The sequence below is a fragment of the Salmo salar genome, chromosome 17 (genome assembly GCF_965601325.2).
Source record: "Salmo salar chromosome 17, fSalSal1, whole genome shotgun sequence".
NCBI classification, from domain to species: Eukaryota; Metazoa; Chordata; class Actinopteri; order Salmoniformes; family Salmonidae; genus Salmo; species Salmo salar.
The window spans coordinates 44,558,179-44,582,616 of record NC_138307.1 but is presented as its reverse complement, the minus strand read 5'-3'; the positions used below and the strand labels follow the sequence as shown (position 1 = coordinate 44,582,616).

Genomic DNA, 24,438 nt, shown 5'->3' with positions numbered 1-24,438 from the left:
CTATTATCCACTCGTCGTCCCCTTAAGCCATAATTTGTACATCTCAATTGTCAGTAGAAACCACATTTGTTTAAGCAAGTCAGCCATATCAGCTATGTTTTTTGAAAGGCAGTGAATGAGGCTTGTTAGGTTCTAATTATTCAGAGTAAATAATTCACGGACACTAGAGAAGCTTAACCAAGTTTAATTCTTCCCAAAGGTTCGTTACAGCTGTAATTCAGACAAAAACATGTTCCCACCACCACTAGTAGATATACACTCCACTTTAGACACCCCTCCTTCTCTCCAATCCTTACATCTTATGGTTCCACAGGAAGAGGGTAACAGGATACTAAACCCTTATTACTCCCTTCAGGGGATCTGGCCTGACCTCTTGAACTCAACCCCTCCTTCGCCTAATCCACAGATGTCCATCCGCTTCCCCTATAGCGATCCTGTGATCTCCTCCCGTCCACCCAACACATTCCAAAGCCATCTGTCTTTCTACAGAGACCCATTACCTTCGGACATAAAGCCAGTCTCTTTTTATACACTAAGCGTCTGATCTATGATGTCTTTAATATCTCAATGTTCAAAGTTTACCACGAATCCAACAGGCTGAATGAACTGTTTCGCTGCCAGACAAGGCGCCGCTGATAGCCAGGTGTAGCAGTGGTAAGGTGTTGTTCCTTAACAGTTTGTGGGCCCCGCTTGTCACCATAATAGTGCAATTAATGTGTTGTTTAGTGTTGCGCAGTGGCTTTGCTGGCATGCATCTAAAAACTGGTCTCCCCTTTGCCCCACCAAGATTTACAGGCTAAAATTGTCAAACACTGAAAGCCCTGATGCCCTACACTTTGGTGAAGCCCAATAGATAAAGTATGTTAAACTCTGGTTGACATTTGAGAAAAAAAATTGTAGTTATGCTGAGCTTATAAAAATGTACCTCAATTTACCTCCAAAAGACTTTAGGACCGTCAACTGTCCGAGCTCCCCAGGAAGTATCCCGTCCACCAGAAGCAGTGAGTTCAGATCAGTCTGATTAGCTGCTCGGACTCAGAGGGGGACCAGTTTGAGGTAGGCTATACCGTCCTAAAGTGTTAAAAAGTACATCTCTCCCATTTATAACACTGCACTAATCCATCACAATGTTCTCCCAGTAAAGTGTAACCTGTGTGTTTGCTTGTTGACGTCAGTCTCCTAACCTCTAACACTGCTGCTGTTCTCCAGGATCTAGGGGTTCTGCCCAACACCCAGATCCACCTGATGTTCTCCAGGACCTAGGGGTTCTGCCCAACACCCAGACCCACCTGATGTTCTCCAGGACCTAGGGGTTCTGCCCAACACCCAGACCTGGATCCACCTGATGTTCTCCAGGACCTAGGGGTTCTGCCCAACACCCAGACCCACCTGATGTTCTCCAGGACCTAGGGGTTCTGCTCAACACCCAGACCTGGATCCACCTGATGTTCTCCAGGACCTAGGGGTTCTGCCCAACACCCACCTAATGTTCCCCAGGACCTAGGGGTTCTGCCCAACACCCAGACCTGGATCCACCTGATGTTCTCCAGGACCTAGGGGTTCTGCCCAAAACCCAGACCCACCTGATGTTCTCCAGGACCTAGGGGTTCTGCCCAACACCCTGACATGGATCCACCTGATGTCCTCCATTACCTGTTCTCCAGGACCTAGAGGTTCTACCCAACACCCAGACCCACCTGATGTTCTCCAGGACCTAGGGGTTGTGCCCAACACCCAGACCCACCTGATGTTCTCCAGGACCTAGGGGTTCTGCCCAACACCCAGACCTGGATCCACCTGATGTTCTCCAGGACCTAGGGGTTCTGCCCAACACCCAGACATGGATCCACCTGATGTTCTCCGGGACCTAGGGGTTCTGCCCAACACCCAGACCCACCTGATGTTCCCCAGGATCTAGGGGTTCTGCCCAACACCCAGACCTGGATCCACCTGATGTCCTCCATTACCTGTTCTCCGGGCGCCGTGGACGTCGATTAAGGCAGCCCCCCGCACCTCTGATTCAGAGGGGTTTAATGCAGAAGACACATTTCAGTTGAAGGCATTCAGTTGACTAGGTATCCCCCTTTCCCCTCCCAGGGTCTAATACATTACAGACGCAGCGTCTCTAGAGAACAGGAGACAACACTCATTTAAGAGCAGAAAATAGCTCCCTCATTGAGAGTCAAACTAAAAGCTTGAAAGGATTACATGCATTTCGCTACACCTGCAATAACATCTGCTAAACACGAGCATGTGACAAATAAAATTTGATTTGAAAAAGGACAAAGATGGTCCAAGAACTATCGATTTCCTGGGTTATATTTCCACAGTAGAACAAGTCATTTATTTCCATGTTGAAAAAAGAAGAGTACAAATAAAATGCCCGAGGTAGTTGATGTTTAGATGAAAACATAAACGACTGTCGGGAAATAACTCACCAACATCAGAGACAAGGTGAAAGGTCAAGGGGACAGTCTTGATTTAAGGGTTAAAGGCTCTGCATGGTCAATCCGATATGGCCGTACAGCAATTACTGCGATACGGCCTCTACAGAAGTCAGGGCATTCATGCTTCAGAGCTGTTGTGAAGGAAGTGATTTTGCATTTCTCCAGGAAGTCCCGCCCCCAACTACAGTCATCCAATCATGTCAAAACGGAGCTATACAGAGCTCCGCATGGTTACAAAATTTGTGAGGTGCACGGCGATGCGGTACGGAGCTTGATTTGGCCTCTGCAAGACTCCGGAAGTCATTTCTGGATCAAGCATAAATCTGCTTTTGGGGTGACAGTCTTGATGGCAGGGTAAGGGTGCCAGTCTTGATTGAAGGGTTGGGGTGACAGTCTTGATTGAAGGGTTGGGGTGACAGTCTTGATTGAAGGGTTGGGGTGACTTCAGGGGTCTTGGGTCTCCCAGACTTCATCATCGTAGTTGGGGATGGAGGTCTGGGAGTGGTCTCCAGGGTAACCATCTCCATCATTAGCATTCACAGCCAAGTCCATTGGGGTTCCCTGGAGGGGTTGTGACTGTGAGCAGGATGGTCCACTGTGTGTGTTCTCCTCCATGCTCTGGTCTTCTCCCACTTGTTGGGCTACAGACTGCTCAGCCACAGTCCCCAGGACCCCAGGGTTAGAGTTCAGCTGAGTTATGACATCAGGGTTTGAGGCTGCACCTGGCATCTCCTCAGGATGGACATCTTCATCATTCAAAATGTCCACCTCTGAAGGTCCCTGACAGACTGGTGGTTTCTGGGTACCTTCTAGTGATGACTTCACCTGGTCACCTTTTTCATCTGGACCAACCACAGAGGTAGCTGGGAGTAGAGCCCTCAAATCTACCTACCCTACCCTGTGCTTTGACCTCTTTCTCCCCTCTCTCTCCAGATGAAATCTCGCGTCTTGTGACGGCCGGCCGCCCAACAACCTGCCCACTTGACCCTATCCCCTCCTCTCTTCTCCAGACCATTTCCGGAGACCTTCTCCCCTTCCTCACCTCGCTCATCAACTCATCCTTGACCGCTGGCTACGTCCCTTCCGTCTTCAAGAGAGCGAGAGTTGCACCCCTTCTGAAAAAACCTACACTCGATCCCTCCGATGTCAACAACTACAGACCAGTATCCCTTCTTTCTTTTCTCTCCAAAACTCTTGAACGTGCCGTCCTTGGCCAGCTCTCCTGCCATCTCTCTCAGAATGACCTTCTTGATCCTAATCAGTCAGGTTTCAAGACTGGGCATTCAACTGAGACTGCTCTTCTCTGTGTCACGGAGGCTCTCCGCACTGCTAAAGCTAACTCTCTCTCCTCTGCTCTCATACTTCTAGACCTATCTGGTGCCTTTGATACTGTGAACCATCAGATCCTCCTCTCCACCCTCTCCGAGTTGGGCATCTCCGGCGCGGCCCACGCTTGGATTGCGTCCTACCTGACAGGTCGCTCCTACCAGGTGGCGTGGCGAGAATCTGTCTCCGCACCATGCGCTCTCACCACTGGTGTCCCCCAGGGCTCTGTTCTAGGCCCTCTCCTATTCTCGCTATACACCAAGTCACTTGGCTCTGTCATATCCTCACATGGTCTCTCCTATCATTGCTATGCAGACGACACACAATTAATCTTCTCCTTTCCCCCTTCTGATAACCAGGCGGCGAATCGCATCTCTGCATGTCTGTCAGACATATCAGTGTGGATGACGGATCACCAGCTCAAGCTGAACCTCGGCAAGACGGAGCTGCTCTTCCTCCCGGGGAAGGACTGCCCGTTCCATGATCTCGCCATCACGGTTGACAACTCCCTTGTGTCCTCCTCCCAGAGTGCTAAGAACCTCAGCATGACCCTGGACAACACCCTGTCGTTCTCCACTAACATCAAGGCGGTGACCCGATCCTGTAGGTTCATGCTCTACAACATTCGCAGAGTACGACCCTGCCTCACACAGGAAGCGGCGCAGGTCCTAATCCAGGCACTTGTCATCTCCCGTCTGGATTACTGCAACTCGCTGTTGGCTGGGCTCCCTGCCTGTGCCATTAAACCCCTACAACTCATCCAGAACGCCGCAGCCCGTCTGGTGTTCAACCTTCCCAAGTTCTTTCACGTCACCCCGCTCCTCCGCTCTCTCCACTGGCTTCCAGTTGAAGCTCGCATCCGCTACAAGACCATGGTGATTGCCTACGGAGCTGTGAAGGGAACGGCACCTCCATACCTTCAGGCTCTGATCAGGCCCTACACCCAAACAAGGGCACTGCGTTCATCCACCTCTGGCCTGCTCGCCTCCCTACCTCTGAGGAAGCACAGTTCCCGCTCAGCCCAGTCAAAACTGTTCGCTGCTCTGGCACCCCAATGGTGGAACAAGCTCCCTCACGACGCCAGGACAGCGGAGTCAATCACCACCTTCCGGAGACACCTGAAACCCCACCTCTTTAAGGAATACCTAGGATAGGATAAAGTAATCCTTCTAACCCCCCCCCCCTTAAAATATTTAGATGCACTATTGTAAAGTGGTTGTTCCACTGGATATCATAAGGTGAATGCACTATTTTGTAAGTCGCTCTGGATAAGAGCGTCTGCTAAATGACTTAAATGTAAATGTAAATGTAAATCATCTGCTCTTACTTCCTGTGTCTGTGGGTCAAGGTCACCTGTGGTCACTGTTCTGCCCCGAGTTCCATCCTGGTCCTGAGTTTGACCCTCCAGTACAAAAAAGTTGTTTCGGACAATGTAGCGAACACACTGCAGGAGCACGTTCCTCTCATGGCGGATGTTTGGGGCCAGTAACTGTAGAGGTCAGGGGTCATAGAACCATTCAGCAGGTTAAAAAAAATGCTAACAACACATGCTAACTACATTGACAATACAGACTTGAAAATGTTTAGCTTTTATCTCAACACTTTGTAAAATCAGTTGTGCCTTGTTGCCTCTTTCCCGGTGTCTTACCATCGCAAGCAGAGTGGCGCGGCGCTGTTGGGGGGTGTCCATGTTGTTTCGTCCTCCTCTCGCTCCTCTTCCTCTCCCCCGACCAGGTCTATGAGGACCAGACCCAGGCTGTGGTTCCCGGGGGGGCTCAGGGTAGGGTCTCTTAGCCCCAGATGAAGCACTGTTCTGGGGCTTGGCTGGCAGAGCCTTCAGCATTGCCTGGTTCTCCTTCAGCAGCTGACTGGTCCTCTGGATGGGCAGGACTGAAACACCACTAAGTTTACATCTCAACGTGTTGAGCAATGAAACTTAATGAAAGTAAAAATATTAAAACTAAAATGACAAGTAACAAGTCAAGCTTTAGACGTCATAGCATTTTAAAAGCTGTTTTTAGGTCTTTCAGATTCAACAACAAGTCCGTAGTAAAACAGTGGAATCATTGGCGACGTCTTCTGTTTGTTGCCTCCACACACACACACACACACACACACACACACACACACACACAGACAGACAGACAGACAGAAAACAGGCCTCCACACGGGGGGGAAAAACAGGCAGCAGACATTTAAAGGAGGGACCACTGTAGAACGATCACACCCCGTGTGATGGTACGTGTGAAAGGGTTAAAGCTCACCTTGTGGTTCCTGGTCGCTGTCGCTCATGGAGCCGTAGCTGGCCATCAGAGATCCCAGCCCTGATGTAATTTGTTTAGGGGCCACAGTCACCCCACCTCCACTGACTGGCTCCTCTGTATCAGAGTCTACAGAGGTCAGAGTAAGGGTCAGAGTCAACAGGGGTTGTGTATACAGGAACAGACATTAGGACCTTTAAAAAGCTCGTCTCTGGCAGGTTCCTGGATCACTGACTGACCTGGGTCGCTGTTGGCAAGAGCCCCCAGGGGGTCTCCCTCCCTGGGGTACTGAGTGAGGGGTGGAGGCCTCTCCTTGGGGGTTTGAGTGGGGTGTGGTGGTCTCTCTGACTGATGAGGACCTGGTCTGGCCCATCTGCCACCTTCCACCACGCTGTCCACGCCCTCTACCCCTCATCCTCCTGACAACAGGACACACAGCATGTTGTAGCATGGCCTTAATAGTTCAGCTCATATCGGTCCCAACTATTCAGTGGAGGAAACTGGTGCATCAGTACAATATCATCCTGTTGTATTTGTAACCTAACTTGTACCAACCAATAAAAATAAATAAAATGTAGGAAGAAGAAAGTACACATACCCAAACTGAGCAGTTTCCAGCACCGCTCCAGTCTCCTCCCTGGCATCCATCACTTTCCTCCTCTTCTCCACATTCACCAGGGTTGGGTAGTTCCTGTACAGACAGAGACAAAGCTCTGGTGTGTGCTTTCTGATAGTGTCAAGTGACCTTGAAATTACTAAAAGGTGTCCCGCAAGGGTTGATTTTGGGACCCATCCTCTTTATATTAATAATATTGGTATATCTGCAAAAACCTGTAACATTCATCTATATGCTGATGACACTTATGTACGCTGCTGACCAGGCTGTTAGAGCCGCCGGCCAGGCCCGGCTGTTAGAGCCGCCCTGCTGCCGGCCAGGCCGTTAGAGCCGCCGGCCAGGCCGTTAGAGCCGCCGGCCAGGCCGTTAGAGCCGCCGGCCAGGCCGTTAGAGCCGCCGGCCAGGCCGTTAGAGCCGGGCCGGCCGGAGGCCGTTAGAGCCGCCATCGGATTTGGTTACGTTGCAGAAAGCCCTTGTGGATTTGAAATTTGTCCTTCATGCGGGAAAAAACTAAATACATCTTGTTTTTTCTAATTCTCGTAGAGATATTTCAGATGGTTCACACATTTATGCATTAAATGGTCCCCTCATTGAGCAGCCTTGATGCATTGAATGGTCCTCTCATTGAGCAGGTTCCCAACTATAAATATTTGGGCTTTTGGATTAGCAAAAATGTGATGTAAAAATAAAAAGAGACAGATGAGCTGGTAAAGCTGAGATTCAAAGCTTTTTATAGAACTAGACCAGGCCTTTCCCTAAACAGAAAGCAGGCTGGACACTCAACTTTCCTGCAGCTCTTGATTATGGGGCTTCCCATTTACCAGAATGCAGCAGCCATTACTCTGGGATGCAGTGTTCACATTTTACCAGGTCAGTTGACTGAGAACACAGGTTTAATACTCATCAACACATCAGTTATCAGGTGGTCAGCTGGACCTCTAAATTCCAGTAGATCACTTCATTTCTCCCCTCTTGGTTAGAAAGCTCTGCTGTACAAGCTTCCAACATCTCATTTGTCTGTCAAAGTAGAAAAACACGAGGCACCAAACCCCCTCACAACTCGAGGTTCGGTGTCTCTACCAACCTCGGGAAATTAGCCTTTAGTTTCAAGGCCCCCCATGTTAGTTTCAAGGCCCCCCATGTTAGGAACAACTGACCATCCTCATTCCATCTTGAATCCCTGGTGCGAATAGGGCCGTTTAGGAGGCTGATGAGGAATACATTCACTCTGGTTTCTGAGTGTTTTGGTTGATTGTAATAATTAGTGTTATTGAAAAGTAGTGAATCTGAAACAGCTGTATCTGTTTCACTGAATGATGTTGAATTGTTTGTTCTCAGGTCACCATTGAGAATGAGACCCTGGTCTACCCTGAAAAAGAACCACTACAAAAATACCCTTAAAGCCAACAAAATACCTATACTGTCTATGCTTCTATAGACAGCTAACAAAACACCTGTCTATGCTTCTATAGACAGCTAACACAACACCTGTCTATGCTTCTATAGACAGCTAACACAACACCTGTCTATGCTTCTATAGACAGCTAACACAACACCTGTCTATGCTTCTATAGACAGCTAACACAACACCTGTCTATGCTTCTATAGACAGCTAACACAACACCTGTCTATGCTTCTATAGACAGCTAACACAACACCTGTCTATGCTTCTATAGACAGCTAACACAACACCTGTCTATGCTTCTATAGACAGCTAACACAACACCTGTCTATGCTTCTATAGACAGCTAACACAACACCTGTCTATGCTTCTATAGACAGCTAACACAACACCTGTCTATGCTTCTATAGACAGCTAACACAACACCTGTCTATGCTTCTATAGACAGCTAACACAACACCTGTCTATGCTTCTATAGACAGCTAACACAACACCTGTCTATGCTTCTATAGACAGCTAACACAATACCTGTCTATGCTTCTATAGACAGCTAACAAAATACCTGTCTATGCTTCTATAGACAGCTAAAGATACTGGAGCAAAAACACACTGCTTTCGGAAAGTATCAGACCCCTTGACTTTTACCACGCTACAGCCGTATTCTAAAATGGATTAAATAAAAAAAAAACATTAAAAAAAGCTATCTACACAATATCCCTTGAAGGACAAAGCGAAAACAGGTGTTTAGATAAAATAAATACCTTATTTACATAAGTATTCAGACCCTTTGCAAGACTTGAAATTGAGCTCAGGTGCATCCTGTTTCCATTGATCATCCTTGAGATGTTTCTACAACTTGGGAGTCCATCTGTGGTAAATTCAATTGATTGGACATGATTTGAAAAGACACACACCTGTCTATATAAGGTCCCACAGTTGACAGTGCATGTCAGAGCAAAAACCAAGCCATGAGGTCGAAGGAATTGTCCGTAGAGCTCCAAGACAGGATTGTGTCGAGGCACAGATCTGGGGAAGGGACCAAAACATTTCTGTAGCATTGAAGGTCCCCAAGAACACAGTGGCCTCCATCATTCTTAAAAATGGAAGAAGTTTGGAACCACCAAGACTCTTCCTAGAGCTGGCCGCCCGACCAAACTGAGCAATCAGGGGAGAAGGGCCTTGTTCAGGGAGGTGACTAAAAACCAGATGGTCACTGACAGAGCTCTAGAGTTCCTCTGTGGAGATGAGAGAACCTTACAGAAGGACAACCATCTCTGCAGCACTCCACCAATCAGGCCTTTATGGTAGAGTAGCCAGACGGAAGACACTCCTCAGTAAAAGGCACATGACAGCCAGCTTGGAGTTTGCCAAAAGCCACCTAAAGACTCTCAGAACATGAGAAACAAGATTCTCTGGTCTGTTGAAACCAAGATTGAACCGTTTGGCCTGAATTCCAAGCATCACGTCAGGAGGAAACCTGGAACCACCCCTACGGTGAAGCATGGTGGTGGCAGCATCATGCTGTGGGATGTTTTTCAGAGGCAGGGACTGGGAGACTAGTCAGGATCGAGGGAAAGATGAGCGGAGCAAAGTACAGATAGATCCTTGCTGAAAACCTGCTCCAGAGCGCTCAGGACCTCAAATTGGGGCGAAGGTTCACCTTCCAACAGGACAACGACCCTAAGCACAAGACAACGCAGGATTGGCTTCGGGACAAGTCTCTGAATGTCGACCCACATTAGGTGTTGCCACCCCTGGGGTCATGGCAACACCTACTGTACATTACCCCCGGGTGGCAACACCTACTGTACATTACCCCCGGGTGGCAACAACTACTGTACATTACCCCCGGGTGGCAACACCTACTGTACATTACCCCCGGGTGGCAACACCTACTGTACAGTCTAAGTGATATCAATGGGTCTTTCTCTATTCTGAATGTTTTATACTGTTCAATTCAACCCCCCCAAATATTCTGCACTCATTTCCACAATGCCACGTAGGGCTGCATGATATGGGAAAACAATCTAGGCCTTATTTTTAACCAAATGTTGAAATTGCAATTTGACTTGTGATTTAGAGCATAACACCAGGGTGAAATGTTGGAATTAGAATGATTATTCAAATTCTATAGTTAGAATATAATATTGTGCACTTTGATTACAGTGTTTGATATAACAAATGAAAATGCCAGGGAGGAGATATAGTGACAGGGTAGGAACCAAAGTGTTGACAAGTGTTTCCTAGGAGACCCTATAATATTTGGCTACATTGAATGTTCTCTCTTAGCTACTTCATGTAGCTAACATATTCTTGCTTCGTGTTTTCCTCTGATTTAGAAGTTACAGTTGCACAAAAAATATGCAGATTTAGTTCTACACCATCACTGGTATTATCAGGCTGTATAGCTAGTTACGTTTGCTCTGACTCAGTACATTTGTTAGCTAGGTAGAAATTAGCATTAGCTAATAGTGTAATTACAGAACGCTAGTGGATTAATATTAAGAAGCAAAGTGGAAACAGCATTGTTGTCATCAACATTGCTGCATATCAAATCCAATTTTATTTGTCACATGCACCGAATACAACAGGTGCCGACCTTGGTTAAGGGCTTGTAAGCAAGCATTTCACTAACAATGCTTTAAGTTAAGAAAATAAATACAAATAAGTGTTAAGTAAAAAATAGATAAGTAAATAGAAAATAAAAGTAACAAATAATGAAACAGCAGCAGTAAAATAACAAGCGAGGCTCTATACTAGAGGTCAACCGATTATGATTTTTCAACGACGATACCGATTAAATCGGCCGATTTGTGTTTAAATATTCGTAATAATGACAATTACAACAATACTGAATGAACAATGAACACTTATTTTAACTTAATATAATACATAAAATCAATTTAGTCTCAAATAAATAATGAAACATGTTCAATTTGGTTTAAATAATGCAAAAACAGCGTGGGAGAAGTAAAAGTGCAATATGTGCCATGTAAAAAAAGCTAACGTTTAAGTTCCTTGCTCAGAACATGAGAACATATGAAAGCTGGTGGTTCCTTTTAACATGAGTCTTCAATATTCCCAGTTAAGAAGTTTTAGGTTGTAGTTATTATAGGACTATTTCTCTCTATACCATTTGTATTTCATAGACCTTTGACTATTGGATGTTCTTATAGGCACTATAGTATTGCCAGCCTAATCTCGGGAGTTGATAGGCTTGAAGTCATAAACAGCGCTGTGCTTCAAGCACAGCAAAGAGCTGCTGGTAAACGGAAGAAAGTGCTGTTTGAATGAATGCTTACGAGCCTGCTGCTGCCTACCACCGCTCAGTCAGACTGCTCTATCAAATCATAGACTTAGTTATAACGTAATAAACACACAGAATTACGAGCATTAATTCATTAATATGGTCAAATACGGCAACTATGATTTCGAAAACAAAACGTTTATTCTTTCAGTGAAATACGGAACCGTTCTGTATTTTATCTAATGGGTGGCATCCCTAAGTCTAAATATTGCTGTTACATTGCACAACCTTCAATGTTGTCATAATTATGTAAAATTCTGGCAAATTAATTACGGTCTTTGTTAGGAAGAAACGGTCTTCACACAGTTCACAACGAGCCAGGCGACCCAAACTGCTGCATATACCCTGACTCTGCTTACACTGAACGTAAGAGAAGTGACACAGTTCTCAACGAGCCAGGCGACCCAAACTGCTGCATATACCCTGACTCTGCTTACAGTGAACGTAAGAGAAGTGACACAGTTCTCAACGAGCCAGGCGACCCAAACTGCTGCATATACCCTGACTCTACTTACACTGAACGTAAGAGAAGTGACAGCTTCATGTACCGCATTGATTATATGCAACGCAAGACAAGCTAGTTGAACTAGTAATATCAACCATGTGTAGTTAACTAGTGATTATGTTAAGATTGATTGTTTTTTATAAAGATAAGTTTAATGCTAGCTAGCAACTTACCATGGCTCCTTGCTGCCTGCACTCGCGTAACAGCCTGCCACGCAGTCTCCTCGTGGATTGCAATATAATCGGCATCCAAAAATGCCGATTACCGATTGTTATGAAAACTTGAAATCGGTCAAACTCTTATCTATACAGGGGGTACCGGTACAGAGTCAATGCGGAGGCTGTATACAGGGGGGGTACCGGTACCGAGTCAATGCGGAGGCTGTATACAGGGGGGGTACCGGTACAGAGTCAATGCGGAGGCTGTATACAGGGGGGGTACCGGTACAGAGTCAATGCGGAGGCTGTATACAGGGGGGGTACCGGTACAGAGTCAATGCGGAGGCTGTATACAGGGGGGGTACCGGTACAGAGTCAATGCGGAGGCTATATACAGGGGGGGTACCGGTACAGAGTCAATGCGGAGGCTATATACAGGGGGGGTACCGGTACAGAGTCAATGCGGAGGCTATATACAGGGGGGGTACCGGTACAGAGTCAATGCGGAGGCTATATACAGGGGGGGTACCGGTACAGAGTCAATGCGGAGGCTATATACAGGGGGGGTACCGGTACAGAGTCAATGCGGAGGCTATATACAGGGGGGGTACCGGTACAGAGTCAATGCGGAGGCTATATACAGGGGGGTACCGGTACAGAGTCAATGCGGAGGCTATATACAGGGGGGTACCGGTACAGAGTCAATGCGGAGGCTATATACAGGGGGGTACCGGTACAGAGTCAATGCGGAGGCTATATACAGGGGGGGTACCGGTACAGAGTCAATGCGGAGGCTATATACAGGGGGGGGTACCGGTACAGAGTCAATGCGGAGGCTATATACAGGGGGGGGTACCGGTACAGAGTCAATGCGGCGGCTATATACAGGGGGGTACCGGTACAGAGTCAATGTGGAGGCTATAAACAGGGGGTACCGGTACAGAGTCAATGTGGAGGCTATAAACAGGGGGTACCGGTACAGAGTCAATGTGGAGGCTATATACAGGGGGTACCGGTTGACCAAGCAGAGACTAAACACACGTGTCTCGTGGTCGAGGAACACGAGCCCCTTGAGTGACAGGGGGCGGGGCTAGGTCGGTGTAAAGCCGCATGGAGAGAGGCGAGAGATGACTCAAGTAGCAAAGTAAAGTATTAAAATTTACTTTAAACACAGCGCATTACATTTAACAAAGCAAACATTAAAATACTGTTATATTAGGTAAAGTAAAAACCCAAACCAGTCCATGCATCAACACCAGTACATGGTCAAATACAGTATTGCGCCCAGCCCTTCACTGTGGAGCCCCGAGCACCCGCCAACACGGCTGGTAAAATAGACATCTTACTACTGCCAAAACCTACCCAAATTTGGCAGGTGTTAATTTTAGGCCCTGATACTGGTGGTAACAGCACATTGTTCATATGGACCACAGAATAAGACCTAATCCAAAAGTAGTCATTTCCAGAGAAATTGAGGAAACAAAAGCATTGCTGATGAGTGACTGGATCTGACAGCAAAGCTTTACCATGTTTAACAACATACTACAGTACTGACCTGCGCCGCTCCTCTCTCCATTTAGAAATCTCCTCTGGAGTGTCCAGCTTGATTCTCTTTGCCCCTGGAGCATGATTCTATAGGAGACAGTACAGGAGGTTAAACGCGTGGTTCCAGACAGGAGGAGGAGGTTAAACGCGTGGTTCCAGACAGGAGGAGGAGGTTAAACGCGTGGTTCCAGACAGGAGGAGGAGGTTAAACGCGTGGTTCCAGACAGGAGGAGGAGGTTAAACGCGTAGTTCCAGACAGGAGGAGGTGGTTAAACACGTGGTTCCAGACAGGAGGAGGAGGTTAAACGCGTGGTTCCAGACAGGAAGAGGAGGTTAAACGCGTGGTTCCAGACAGGAGGAGGAGGTTAAACGCGTGGTTCCAGACAGGAGGAGGAGGTTAACCTGTTATGGCTAGGGGGCAGTATTTTCACGGCTGGATAAAAAAACATACCCGATTTAATCTGGTTACTACTCCTGCCCAGTAACTAGAATATGCATATAATTATTGGCTTTGGATAGAAAACACTCCAAAGTTTCTAAAACTGTTTGAATGGTGTCTGTGAGTATAACAGAACTCAAATGGCAGGTCAAAACCTGAGAGATTCCTTTACAGGAAGTGGCCTGTCTGACCATTTCTTGAACTTCTTTGCCATCTCTATCTTTTACAAAGGATCTCTGCTCTAACGTGACACTTCCTACGTCTTCCATGGGCGCTCAGAGCCCGGGAAAAAACAGAATGTCATCATCCCAGCCCCAGGCTGAAACACATTATCGCCTTTCTCAAGTGGCCGATCAAGGGACTGTGGGCTTAGGCGTGTGCCCTGGCCGCCCCCGTCTTTGTGATTTTTCCTCTGTTTGCCGAAAAGGAGATTCCCGGTCGGAATATTATCGCTTTTTTACGAGATAAATTGCATAAAAATTGATTTTAAACAGCGGTTGACATGCTTCGAAGTACGGTAATGGAATATTTAGAATTTTTTTGTCACGAATTGCGCCATGCTCGCGACCCTTCTTTACCATTCGGATAGTGTCTGGGACGCACGAACAAAACGCCGCTATTCGGATATAACGATGGATTATTTTGGACCAAACCAACATTTGTTATTGAAGTAGCAGTCCTGGGAGTGCATTCTGACGATGACAACAAAAGGTAATCAAACTTTTATAATAGTAAATCTGATATTGGTGAGTGCTAAACTTGCCGGGTGTCTAAATAGCTAGCCCGTGATGGCTGGGCTATGTACTTAGAATATTGCAAAATGTGCTTTCACCAAAAAGCTATTTTAAAATCGGACATATCGAGTGCATAGAGGAGGTCTGTATCTATAATTCTTAAAATAATTGTTATGCTTTTTGTGAACGTTTATCGTGAGTAATTTAGCAAACTGTTAGTAAATTCCCCGGAAGTTTGCGGGGGGTATGCTAGTTCTGAACGTCACATGCTAATGTAAAAAGCTGTTTTTTGATATAAATATGAACTTGATTGAACAAAACATGCATGTATTGTATAACATAATGTCCTAGGTGTGTCATCTGATGAAGATCATCAAAGGTTAGTGCTGCATTTAGCTGTCTTCTGGGTTTTTGTGACATTATATGCTAGCTTGAAAAATGGGTGTCTGATTATTTCTGGCTTGGTACTCTGCTGACATAATCTAATGTTTTGCTTTCGCTGTAAAGCCTTTTTGAAATCGGACAGTGTGGTTAGATAAAGGAGAGTCTTGTCTTTAAATGGCTGTGAAATAGTCATATGTTTGAAAAATTGAAGTTTTTGTATTTTTGAGGAATTTGTAATTCGCGCCACGCCTATCATTGGATATTGGAGCAGGTGTTCCGCTAGCGGAACGTCTAGATGTAAGAGGTTAAACGCGTGGTTCCAGACAGGAAGAGGAGGTTAAACGCGTGGTTCCAGACAGGAAGAGGAGGTTAAACGCGTGGTTCCAGACAGGAAGAGGAGGTTAAACGCGTGGTTCCAGACAGGAAGAGGAGGTTAAACGCGTGGTTCCAGACAGGAAGAGGAGGTTAAACGCGTGGTTCCAGACAGGAAGAGGAGGTTAAACGCGTGGTTCCAGACAGGAAGAGGAGGTTAAACGCGTGGTTCCAGACAGGAAGAGGAGGTTAAACGCGTGGTTCCAGACAGGAAGAGGAAGAGGAGGTTAAACGCGTGGTTCCAGACAGGAAGAGGAGGAGGAGGTTAAACGCGTGGTTCCAGACAGGAAGAGGAGGAGGAGGTTAAACGCGTGGTTCCAGACAGGAAGAGGAGGAGGAGGTTAAACGCGTGGTTCCAGACAGAGAGGAGGAGGAGGTTAAACGCGTGGTTCCAGACAGGAAGAGGAGGTTAAACGCGTGGTTCCAGACAGGAAGAGGAGGTTAAACGCGTGGTTCCAGACAGGAAGAGGAGGAGGAGGTTAAACGCGTGGTTCCAGACAGGAAGAGGAGGTTAAACGCGTGGTTCCAGACAGGAAGAGGAGGTTAAACGCGTGGTTCCAGACAGGAAGAGGAGGAGGAGGTTAAACGCGTGGTTCCAGACAGAAAGAGGAGGAGGAGGTTAAACGCGTGGTTCCAGACAGAAAGAGGAGGAGGAGGTTAAACGCGTGGTTCCAGACAGGAAGAGGAGGTTAAACGCGTGGTTCCAGACAGGAAGAGGAGGTTAAACGCGTGGTTCCAGACAGGAAGAGGAGGTTAAACGCGTGGTTCCAGACAGGAAGAGGAGGTTAAACGCGTGGTTCCAGACAGGAAGAGGAGGTTAAACGCGTGGTTCCAGACAGGAAGAGGAGGTTAAACGCGTGGTTCCAGACAGGAAGAGGAGGTTAAACGCGTGGTTCCAGACAGGAAGAGGAGGTTAAACACATGGTTCCAGACAGGAAGAGGAGGTTAAACACATGGTTCCAGACAGGAAGAGGAGGTTAAACACATGGTTCCAGACAGGAAGAGGAGGTTAAACACATGGTTCCAGACAGGAAGAGGAGGTTAAACACATGGTTCCAGACAGGAAGAGGAGGTTAAACACATGGTTCCAGACAGGAAGAGGAGGAGGAGTTTAAACACATGGTTCCAGACAGGAAGAGGAGGAGGAGTTTAAACACATGGTTCCAGACAGGAGGAGGAAGAGGAGGTTAAACACATGGTTCCAGACAGGAGGAGGAAGAGGAGGTTAAACACATGGTTCCAGACAGGAGGAGGAAGAGGAGGTTAAACACATGGTTCCAGACAGGAGGAGGAGGAGGTTAAACACATGGTTCCAGACAGGAGGAGGTTAAACACATGGTTCCAGACAGGAGGAGGTTAATGCTTCCCTCTATTCATGTATAGAAGCAACACTGACTGACAGTTGTGGCTGCTTTGTGTGATGTATTGGTCTCCACCTTCTTGACGTTTGTGCTGTTGACTGTGCCCAGTAATGTTTGTACCATGTTGTGTTGCCGCCTTGATATGTTGTCGTCTTAGGTCTCTATGTAGTGTTGTCTCTCTTGTGATGTGTGTTTCATCATATTTATATTGTATTTATTTTTAATCCCAGGCCCCAGTAGGAGGCCTTTTGCTAGGCCGTCATTGTAAATAAGAATTTGTTCTTAACCGACTTGCCTAGTTAAATAAAGGTTAAATAAAATATATACAGGAAGAGGTTAATGCTTGGTTCTATATAGATGAGAGGGGTTGATGGGTAATAGCTGAGGCTGGCGGTCTACTTACATTTTTCCAGTCAATGTTGACCAGCTTCTCATGAGCAGTGAAGCTGCAGTCTTCAACCAAGCACTAGAAAACAGAAGTCGCTTTTACTAAAGGTAGACTGACACAATGCGTTGCCTGTTTTACTAAAGGTAGACTGACACAATGCTTTGCCTGTTTTACTAAAGGTAAACTAACAACGGAAATGCTTTCTCTGGAACAGGCCCAGATCCCTGTGATTTGCATGAAGAGGAGGCGGAGAAAAAAGGGCAGTAGGGCGATCGCCTAAATTCATAGGCGATCGAATAAACCCCCACTTCCTTCCATTCTGCTAGCAAACTTGCAATCTTTGGACTATAAAATCGACGAGTTACGCAAAAGATTAAACTACCAAAATGACATTCACAACTGTAATATCTTATGCTTCACAGAGACGTGGCTGAACGACGACACTATCAACACACAGCTGGCTGGTTATACGATGCACCGGCAGGATAGAACAGTGGTGTCTGGAATAAAAAATAAAATAAAATAAACTCTGGACCACCTTTACTCCACCCACAGAGACGCATACAAAGCTCTCCCTCGCCCTCCATTTGCCAAATCTGACCATAATTCTATCCTCATGATTCATGCAAAAATTCAAGCAGGAAGCACCAGTAACTAGATCAATAAAAAAAAAATTAAAAAGTGGTCAGATGACATGCTAAGCTGCAGGACAGTTTTGCAAGCAGAATGGAATATGTTACGGGATTCCTCCGATGCCATTGAGGAGGACACCACATCAGTCATTGTTCATCAACAAGTGCATTGATGACGACGTCACCACAGTGACCGTACGTACAAACCCCAACCAGAAGCCATGGATTACAGGCAACATCCGCACTGAGCTAAAGGCTAGAGCTAACGCTTTCAAGGAGCGGGACTCTAACCCGGAAGCTTAGAAGAAATTCCACTATGCCCTCCGACGAACCATCAAAACAGGCAATTCTTCAATACAGGACTATGATCAAATCGTACTACACCGGCTCTGATGCTCGTCGGATGTGGCAGAGCTGGCAAACCATTACAATCTACAAAAAGGGAAGCACAGCCGAGAGATGCCCAGTGACATGAGCTAAACTACTTCTATGCTCGCGTCGAGGCAAATAAGAACAAAACATGCATGAGAACACCAGCTGTTCTGGAAGACCGTGATCACGCTCTCCGCAGCCGGTGAGTAAGACCGATAAACAGATCAACATTCACAAGGCCGCAGGGCCAGGCGGATTACCAGGACGTGTACTGCGTGCATGAGCTGACCAACTGGCAAGTGTCCTCACTGACATTTTCATCCTCTCCCTGTCCGAGTCTGTAATACAAACAAGTTTCAAGCAGAGCACCATAGTCCCTGTGCCCAAGAACACTAAGGTAACCTGCCTAAATGACTACAGACCCATAGCACTCACATATGTAGCCATGAAGTGCTTTGAAAGGCCGGTCATGGCTCACAACACCATCATCCCAGAAACCCTAGACCCACTCCAATTAGCATACCGCCCCAACAGATCCACAGATGATGCAATCTCGATTGCACTCCACACTGCCCCTTTCCCACCTGGACTAAAGGAACACCTACGTGAGAATGCTATTCATTGACTACAGCTCAGCGTTCAACACCATAGTGCCCTCAAAGCTCATCACTAAGCTAAGGAACCTGGGACTAAACACCTCCCTCTGCAACTGGATCCTGGACTTCCTGACGGGCCGCCCCCAGGTGGTGAGGGTAGGTAACTACAAATCTGCCACGCTGATCCTCAACACAGGGGCCTCTCAGGGGTGCAGGCTCAGTCCCCTCCTGTACTCCCTGTTCCCTCATGACTGCACGGTCAGGCACGACTCCAACACCATCATTAAATTTGCAGATGACACAACAGTGGTAGGCCTGATCACCGACAATGACGAGACAGCCTATAGGGAGGTCAGAGACCTGGCCGTGTGGTGCCAGGACAACAATCTCTCCCTCAACGTGATCAAGACAAAGGAGATTATTGTGGACTACAGGAAAAAGAGGACCGAGCACACCCCCATTCTCATCGACGGGGCTGCAGTGGAACAGGTTGAGAGCTTCAAGTTCCTTGGTGTCCACGTCAACAAACTAACATGGTCCAAGCACACCAAGACAGTCGTGAAGAGGGCACGACAAAACCTATTCCCCATCAGGAAACAAAAGATTTGGCATTGGTCCTCAGATCTTCAAAAGGTTCTACAGCTGCACCATCGAGAGCATTCTGACTGGTTGCATCACTTCCCGGTATGGCAACTGCTCGGCCGCCGACCGCAAGGCACTACAGAGGGTAGGGAGTACGGCTCAGTACATCACCGGGGCCAAGCTCCCTGCCATCCAGGACCTCTATACCAGGCGGTGTCAGAGGAAGGCCCTACAAATTGTCAAAGACTCCAGCCACCCTAGTCAGACTGTCCTCTCTGCTACCGCACGGCAAGCGGTACCGGAGCACCAAGTCTAGGTCCAAGAGGCTTCTAAACGACTTGTACCCTCAAGCCATAAGACTCCTGAACACCTAATTAAATGGCTACCAAGACTATTTGCATTGCCCCCCCCCCCTCTCTGTTATTAACCATGCATAGTCACTTTAATAATAACTTTACCTACATATTACCTCAACTAACCGGTGCCCCCGCACATTGACTCTGTACCGGTACCCCCCTGTATATAGTCTCACTATTGTTATTTTACTGCTGCTCTTTAATTACTTGTTACTTTTATTTCTTATCCATATTTTATTTATTTTTTTAACTGCATTGTTGGTTAGGGGCTCGTAAGTAAGCATTTCACTCAGGTCTACTACACCTGTTGTAGTCGGCATTTCACTCAGGTCTACTACACCTGTTGTAGTCGGCATTTCACTCAGGTCTACTACACCTGTTGTAGTCGGCATTTCACTCAGGTCTACTACACCTGTTGTAGTCGGCATTTCACTCAGGTCTACTACACCTGTTGTAGTCGGCATTTCACTCAGGTCTACTACACCTGTTGTAGTCGGCATTTCACTAAGGTCTACTACACCTGTTGTAGTCGGCATTTCACTAAGGTCTACTACACCTGTTGTAGTCGGCATTTCACTAAGGTCTACTACACCTGTTGTAGTCGGCATTTCACTAAGGTCTACTACACCTGTTGTAGTCGGCATTTCACTAAGGTCCACACCTGTTGTAGTCGGCATTTCACTAAGGTCCACACCTGTTGTAGTCGGCATTTCACTAAGGTCCACACCTGTTGTAGTCGGCATTTCACTAAGGTCCACACCTGTTGTAGTCGGCATTTCACTGAGGTCCACACCTGTTGTACTCGGCTCATGTGACTAATACCCTGATGACCTAGTATGATGTCATTACATTCGGTTCATCACCTCGTGTCGAATCAGAATCATTCGATGATGAGAATCAGTTACCTTGACATGTTCAGAGACGTGTTGGTCGTACTTGTCTTGGTTTTTGAAGCCTCGGTCACACGGGTCACAGAAATGGGAAAACTCTGATTCTTTTTTATTTTTCTGCTGGAAAGAAAACACAACATTTGAACCGATTACACTGAAATCAGTCAGTCACCCTATTGGAGTGTTCCCCTGTCTGAGACAGGGAGGGCCAACTGAAGGGGGCCACAGTGGGTCTGTGGACCAACATCCATGAAGGGGATGAGATGGGTTAAAGAAGTGTTTTTAAGCCTTGAGACATGGATTGTGTATGTGTGCTTTTCAGAGGGTGAACGGGCAAGACAAAATAGTCGGTGCCAGGCTCACAGGTTGGTGTCAAGAAATGCAACGCTGCAGGGTTTTTCACTCAACCGTTTCCTGTGTATATAAAGAATTGTCCACCACCCAACTTGACAACTATGGGAAGCTCAATATTATAAACGAGTTCTTAATGTTTATACACTCAGTGTACTTTGTACCCCTCATTTACTCAAGTGTTAGCATTATTTTGGCAGTTACCTGTAGATATATCAGACCTGGTTTTTGGTTTGAGGGTGGATTTACTACCTTTTTCCCATGGTTGTTGGGACGACCATAGTCATGCCTTCTGCCTCCATGTCCACGATGGAAGTTCTGGCCTGTGGGTCAAAGGTCAATACAACAATATTATGACTTGCCGCCTACGGCTGGGTGCAGTTCAGTCATCACCAATCTGACACTTCTGTTCTGTTAATGATGCAGGAGAAGAGAACCAGCATCTCCTCTGGCCAGATACTGGTTCAACCCAGACCTGAACCAGCATCTCCTCTGCCCAGATACTGGTTCAACCCAGATACTGGTTCAACCCAGACCGGAACCAGCATCTCCTCTGCCCAGATACTGGTTCAACCCAGACCTGAACCAGCGTCTCCTCTGCCCAGATACTGGTTCAACCCAGACCTGAACCAGCATCTCCTCTGCCCTGATACTGGTTCAACCCAGACCTGAACCAGCATCTCCTCTGTACAGATACTGGTTCAACCCAGACCTGAACCAACATCTCCTCTGCCCTGATACTGGTTCAACCCAGACCTGAACCAGCATCTCCTCTGTACAGATACTGGTTCAACCCAGACCTGAACCAGCATCTCCTCTGCCCTGATACTGGTTCAACCCAGACCTGAACCAGCATCTCCTCTGTACAGATACTGGTTCAACCCAGACCTGAACCAGCATCTCCTCTGCCCTGATACTGGTTCAACCCAGACCTGAACCAGCATCTCCTCTGCCCTGATACTGGTTCAACCCAGACCTGAACCAGCATCTCCTCTGTACAGATACTGGTTCAACCCAGCCCAAATGATAGATGTACATTATACAGGGCCAAGCTTGGTCAGCCCTACAGACCTAACCAACTAAATGGCGTCATGGGGGTTTACTTCAATAGACCTGATTGGTAAAGGTAACAGTAGTCCACCAGGGGCTCTCAGCCAGGCACGTGTCAACCTATGGACCGTGTAAAGAAGCCTCTTTACCAGGCCGCTGCTAGAACCAGAACTCTCCTAGTTAGTATAATACTCACCATATGAGCCTCTGGGTCGACCTGGACCGGGGCCGCCGTTCCAGTGTTCTCCCTGGCCGTTATATCTCCACGGCTCGGACGGTGGCTCGTACCAGTTCCACATAACGGGCTGGAAGTTGCTCGGAGGTGGAAGGAACGTCGGCGGTCTCACCATCGAACCCGGAGGAGGAGAGACAAAGTTCGGCGGAGGGTAGCTTCCAAAATCATTCATGATGTAGGTGGCGCCTCTTCTTCAATGTGTTGTCGATTAAATCCGTTTGTATAAATGTTTGTCTAGCTACGACCACTGAGGTATAACTAGAACAGCTACAACATGTGTGTTTCTGCTCCAGTTGCTGCATTCACGTCCTAGTTGAAACTAGGAAACTGTGAAATTTCCGACTATACAACTACTGGTGGTACTTATATACACGTACCGCTTTCAATCAGTCAGCCAGTCGGACAATTCTGAGTTTCCTAGTTCCGACGTGCACATGAACGCGACAAGTTTACGTCTGCAAAGCGTGTTCACCAGACAACGTCATATCCGCTAGTTTACGCCAACCAAAAACAATTCAATAATATCATTATTTGAAGTAACAACGACTTAGGTATAATGAAAATTTACCATAAACCATGTAGTTTATGAAACCAAACTCATGTAGAATTATATCTGCCCAATGTACATAGTGACTGAACACTGGTCACTTTAATAAGATTTACATACTGTTTTACCCACTTCATATGTATATACTGTATTCTAATCAAGGCTCATCCCATAGAGCCCCACTGTAGAGGTGTCATTATACTGTCTACTTCATATGTATATCCAGTATTCTAATCAAGGCTCATCCCATAGAGCCTCACTGTAGAGGACTGCTGTCCAGTTCATATGTATATACTGTATTCTAGTCCTGGTTCATCCTATATAACTACTGCTGTCCACTTCATATGTATATCCAGTATTCTAATCAAGGCTCATCCCATAGAGCCCCACTGTAGAGGTGTCATTATATATAACTACTGCTGTCCACTTCATATGTATATCCAGTATTCTAATCAAGGCTCATCCCATAGAGCCCCACTGTAGAGGTGTCATTATATATAACTACTGCTGTCTACTTCATATGTATATCCAGTATTCTAATCAAGGCTCGTCCCATAGAGCCCCACTGTAGAGGTGTCATTATACCCATAAAACCTAACGGTCAAAGAGGTTCATCCTATATAACTACTGCTGTCCACTTCATATGTATATCCAGTATTCTAATCAAGGCTCGTCCCATAGAGCCCCACTGTAGAGGTGTCATTGCCATAAAACCTAACGGTCAAAAAGGGAAATGGTTCCAATGGTTTTTCCACCATTGATTTTTCCCATAGAGGATTATAGAAACACTTTAAAATAGGGGCTGTGTTTCTTGTATGCTTACCCTGGCATTACGTTTTCATAACCATCTAAATCTCTCTCGGACAAGGTGATTTTAATCAATATGTTAGTCTCAATTTACTCTCAGATTCGAAAATAGTAATTATCATCAAAGCAGACATCATGCAAAACTGCAAATGCCTGCAAGCTCCTGCAAGTCATCCCTCGCTGACATCTTTGCTAACAGGTATTGTGTCAATTTAAAATGGTACAAGACAGTTCACAGAATTGTCCATTTAAAAATGTGGCCAATTTATTCATTACTACATTTAGCTAACATTAGATAGTTAATCCAGAGATTCTTACCTTTGATTCTGTAGTCTCGTCCAGATCATCATGGTATTTGTAGTTCTTTATGATAGCGTTTCCTTTTGGGGAGGCGAATACAGGCGAATATATTGATAAAAGTAATATTTTCCTAAAGAGATTTAGATGGTTATCAAAACGTCACACCAAGGTAAGCGTACACGAAACACAGCCCTGATTTTAAGTGTTTCTAAAATCCCCTATGGGAAAAATGAATGGTGGAAAAAACGATTGGAACCATTTCCATGTTTGACCGCTAGGTTTTATGGGTATTATGACTCATACTGTGGTACTTTATATAACTACTGCGGTACACACCTTTCCTATTTATATACTGTCCATAATGTCTATAAGCAACATCATATATATATATTTACATTCCTGTCTAGGTAGCCTAGTGGTTAATGTTGGGCCAGTAACAGAAAGTTCTCGGTTTTGAATACCGAAGCCTACAAGG

The 24,438-nt window shown here is 46.4% G+C and overlaps 1 protein-coding gene across 1 annotated transcript; it reads right to left on the bottom strand.

Moving 5' to 3' along the window:
- Nucleotides 1-168: 168 nt before the first annotated feature.
- On the bottom strand, nucleotides 169-24,215 carry LOC106575932 (nuclear FMR1 interacting protein 1-like). The gene is given in 11 exon segments (XM_014152682.3): nucleotides 169-5,262; nucleotides 5,422-5,663; nucleotides 6,038-6,163; nucleotides 6,274-6,301; nucleotides 6,303-6,453; nucleotides 6,633-6,725; nucleotides 13,578-13,654; nucleotides 17,261-17,323; nucleotides 20,689-20,793; nucleotides 21,277-21,347; nucleotides 22,271-24,215. Coding segments are annotated over 11 exon segments (1,425 nt in total). The 5' UTR covers nucleotides 22,482-24,215; the 3' UTR covers nucleotides 169-5,004.
- Between the last annotated feature and the right edge of the window lie 223 nt (nucleotides 24,216-24,438).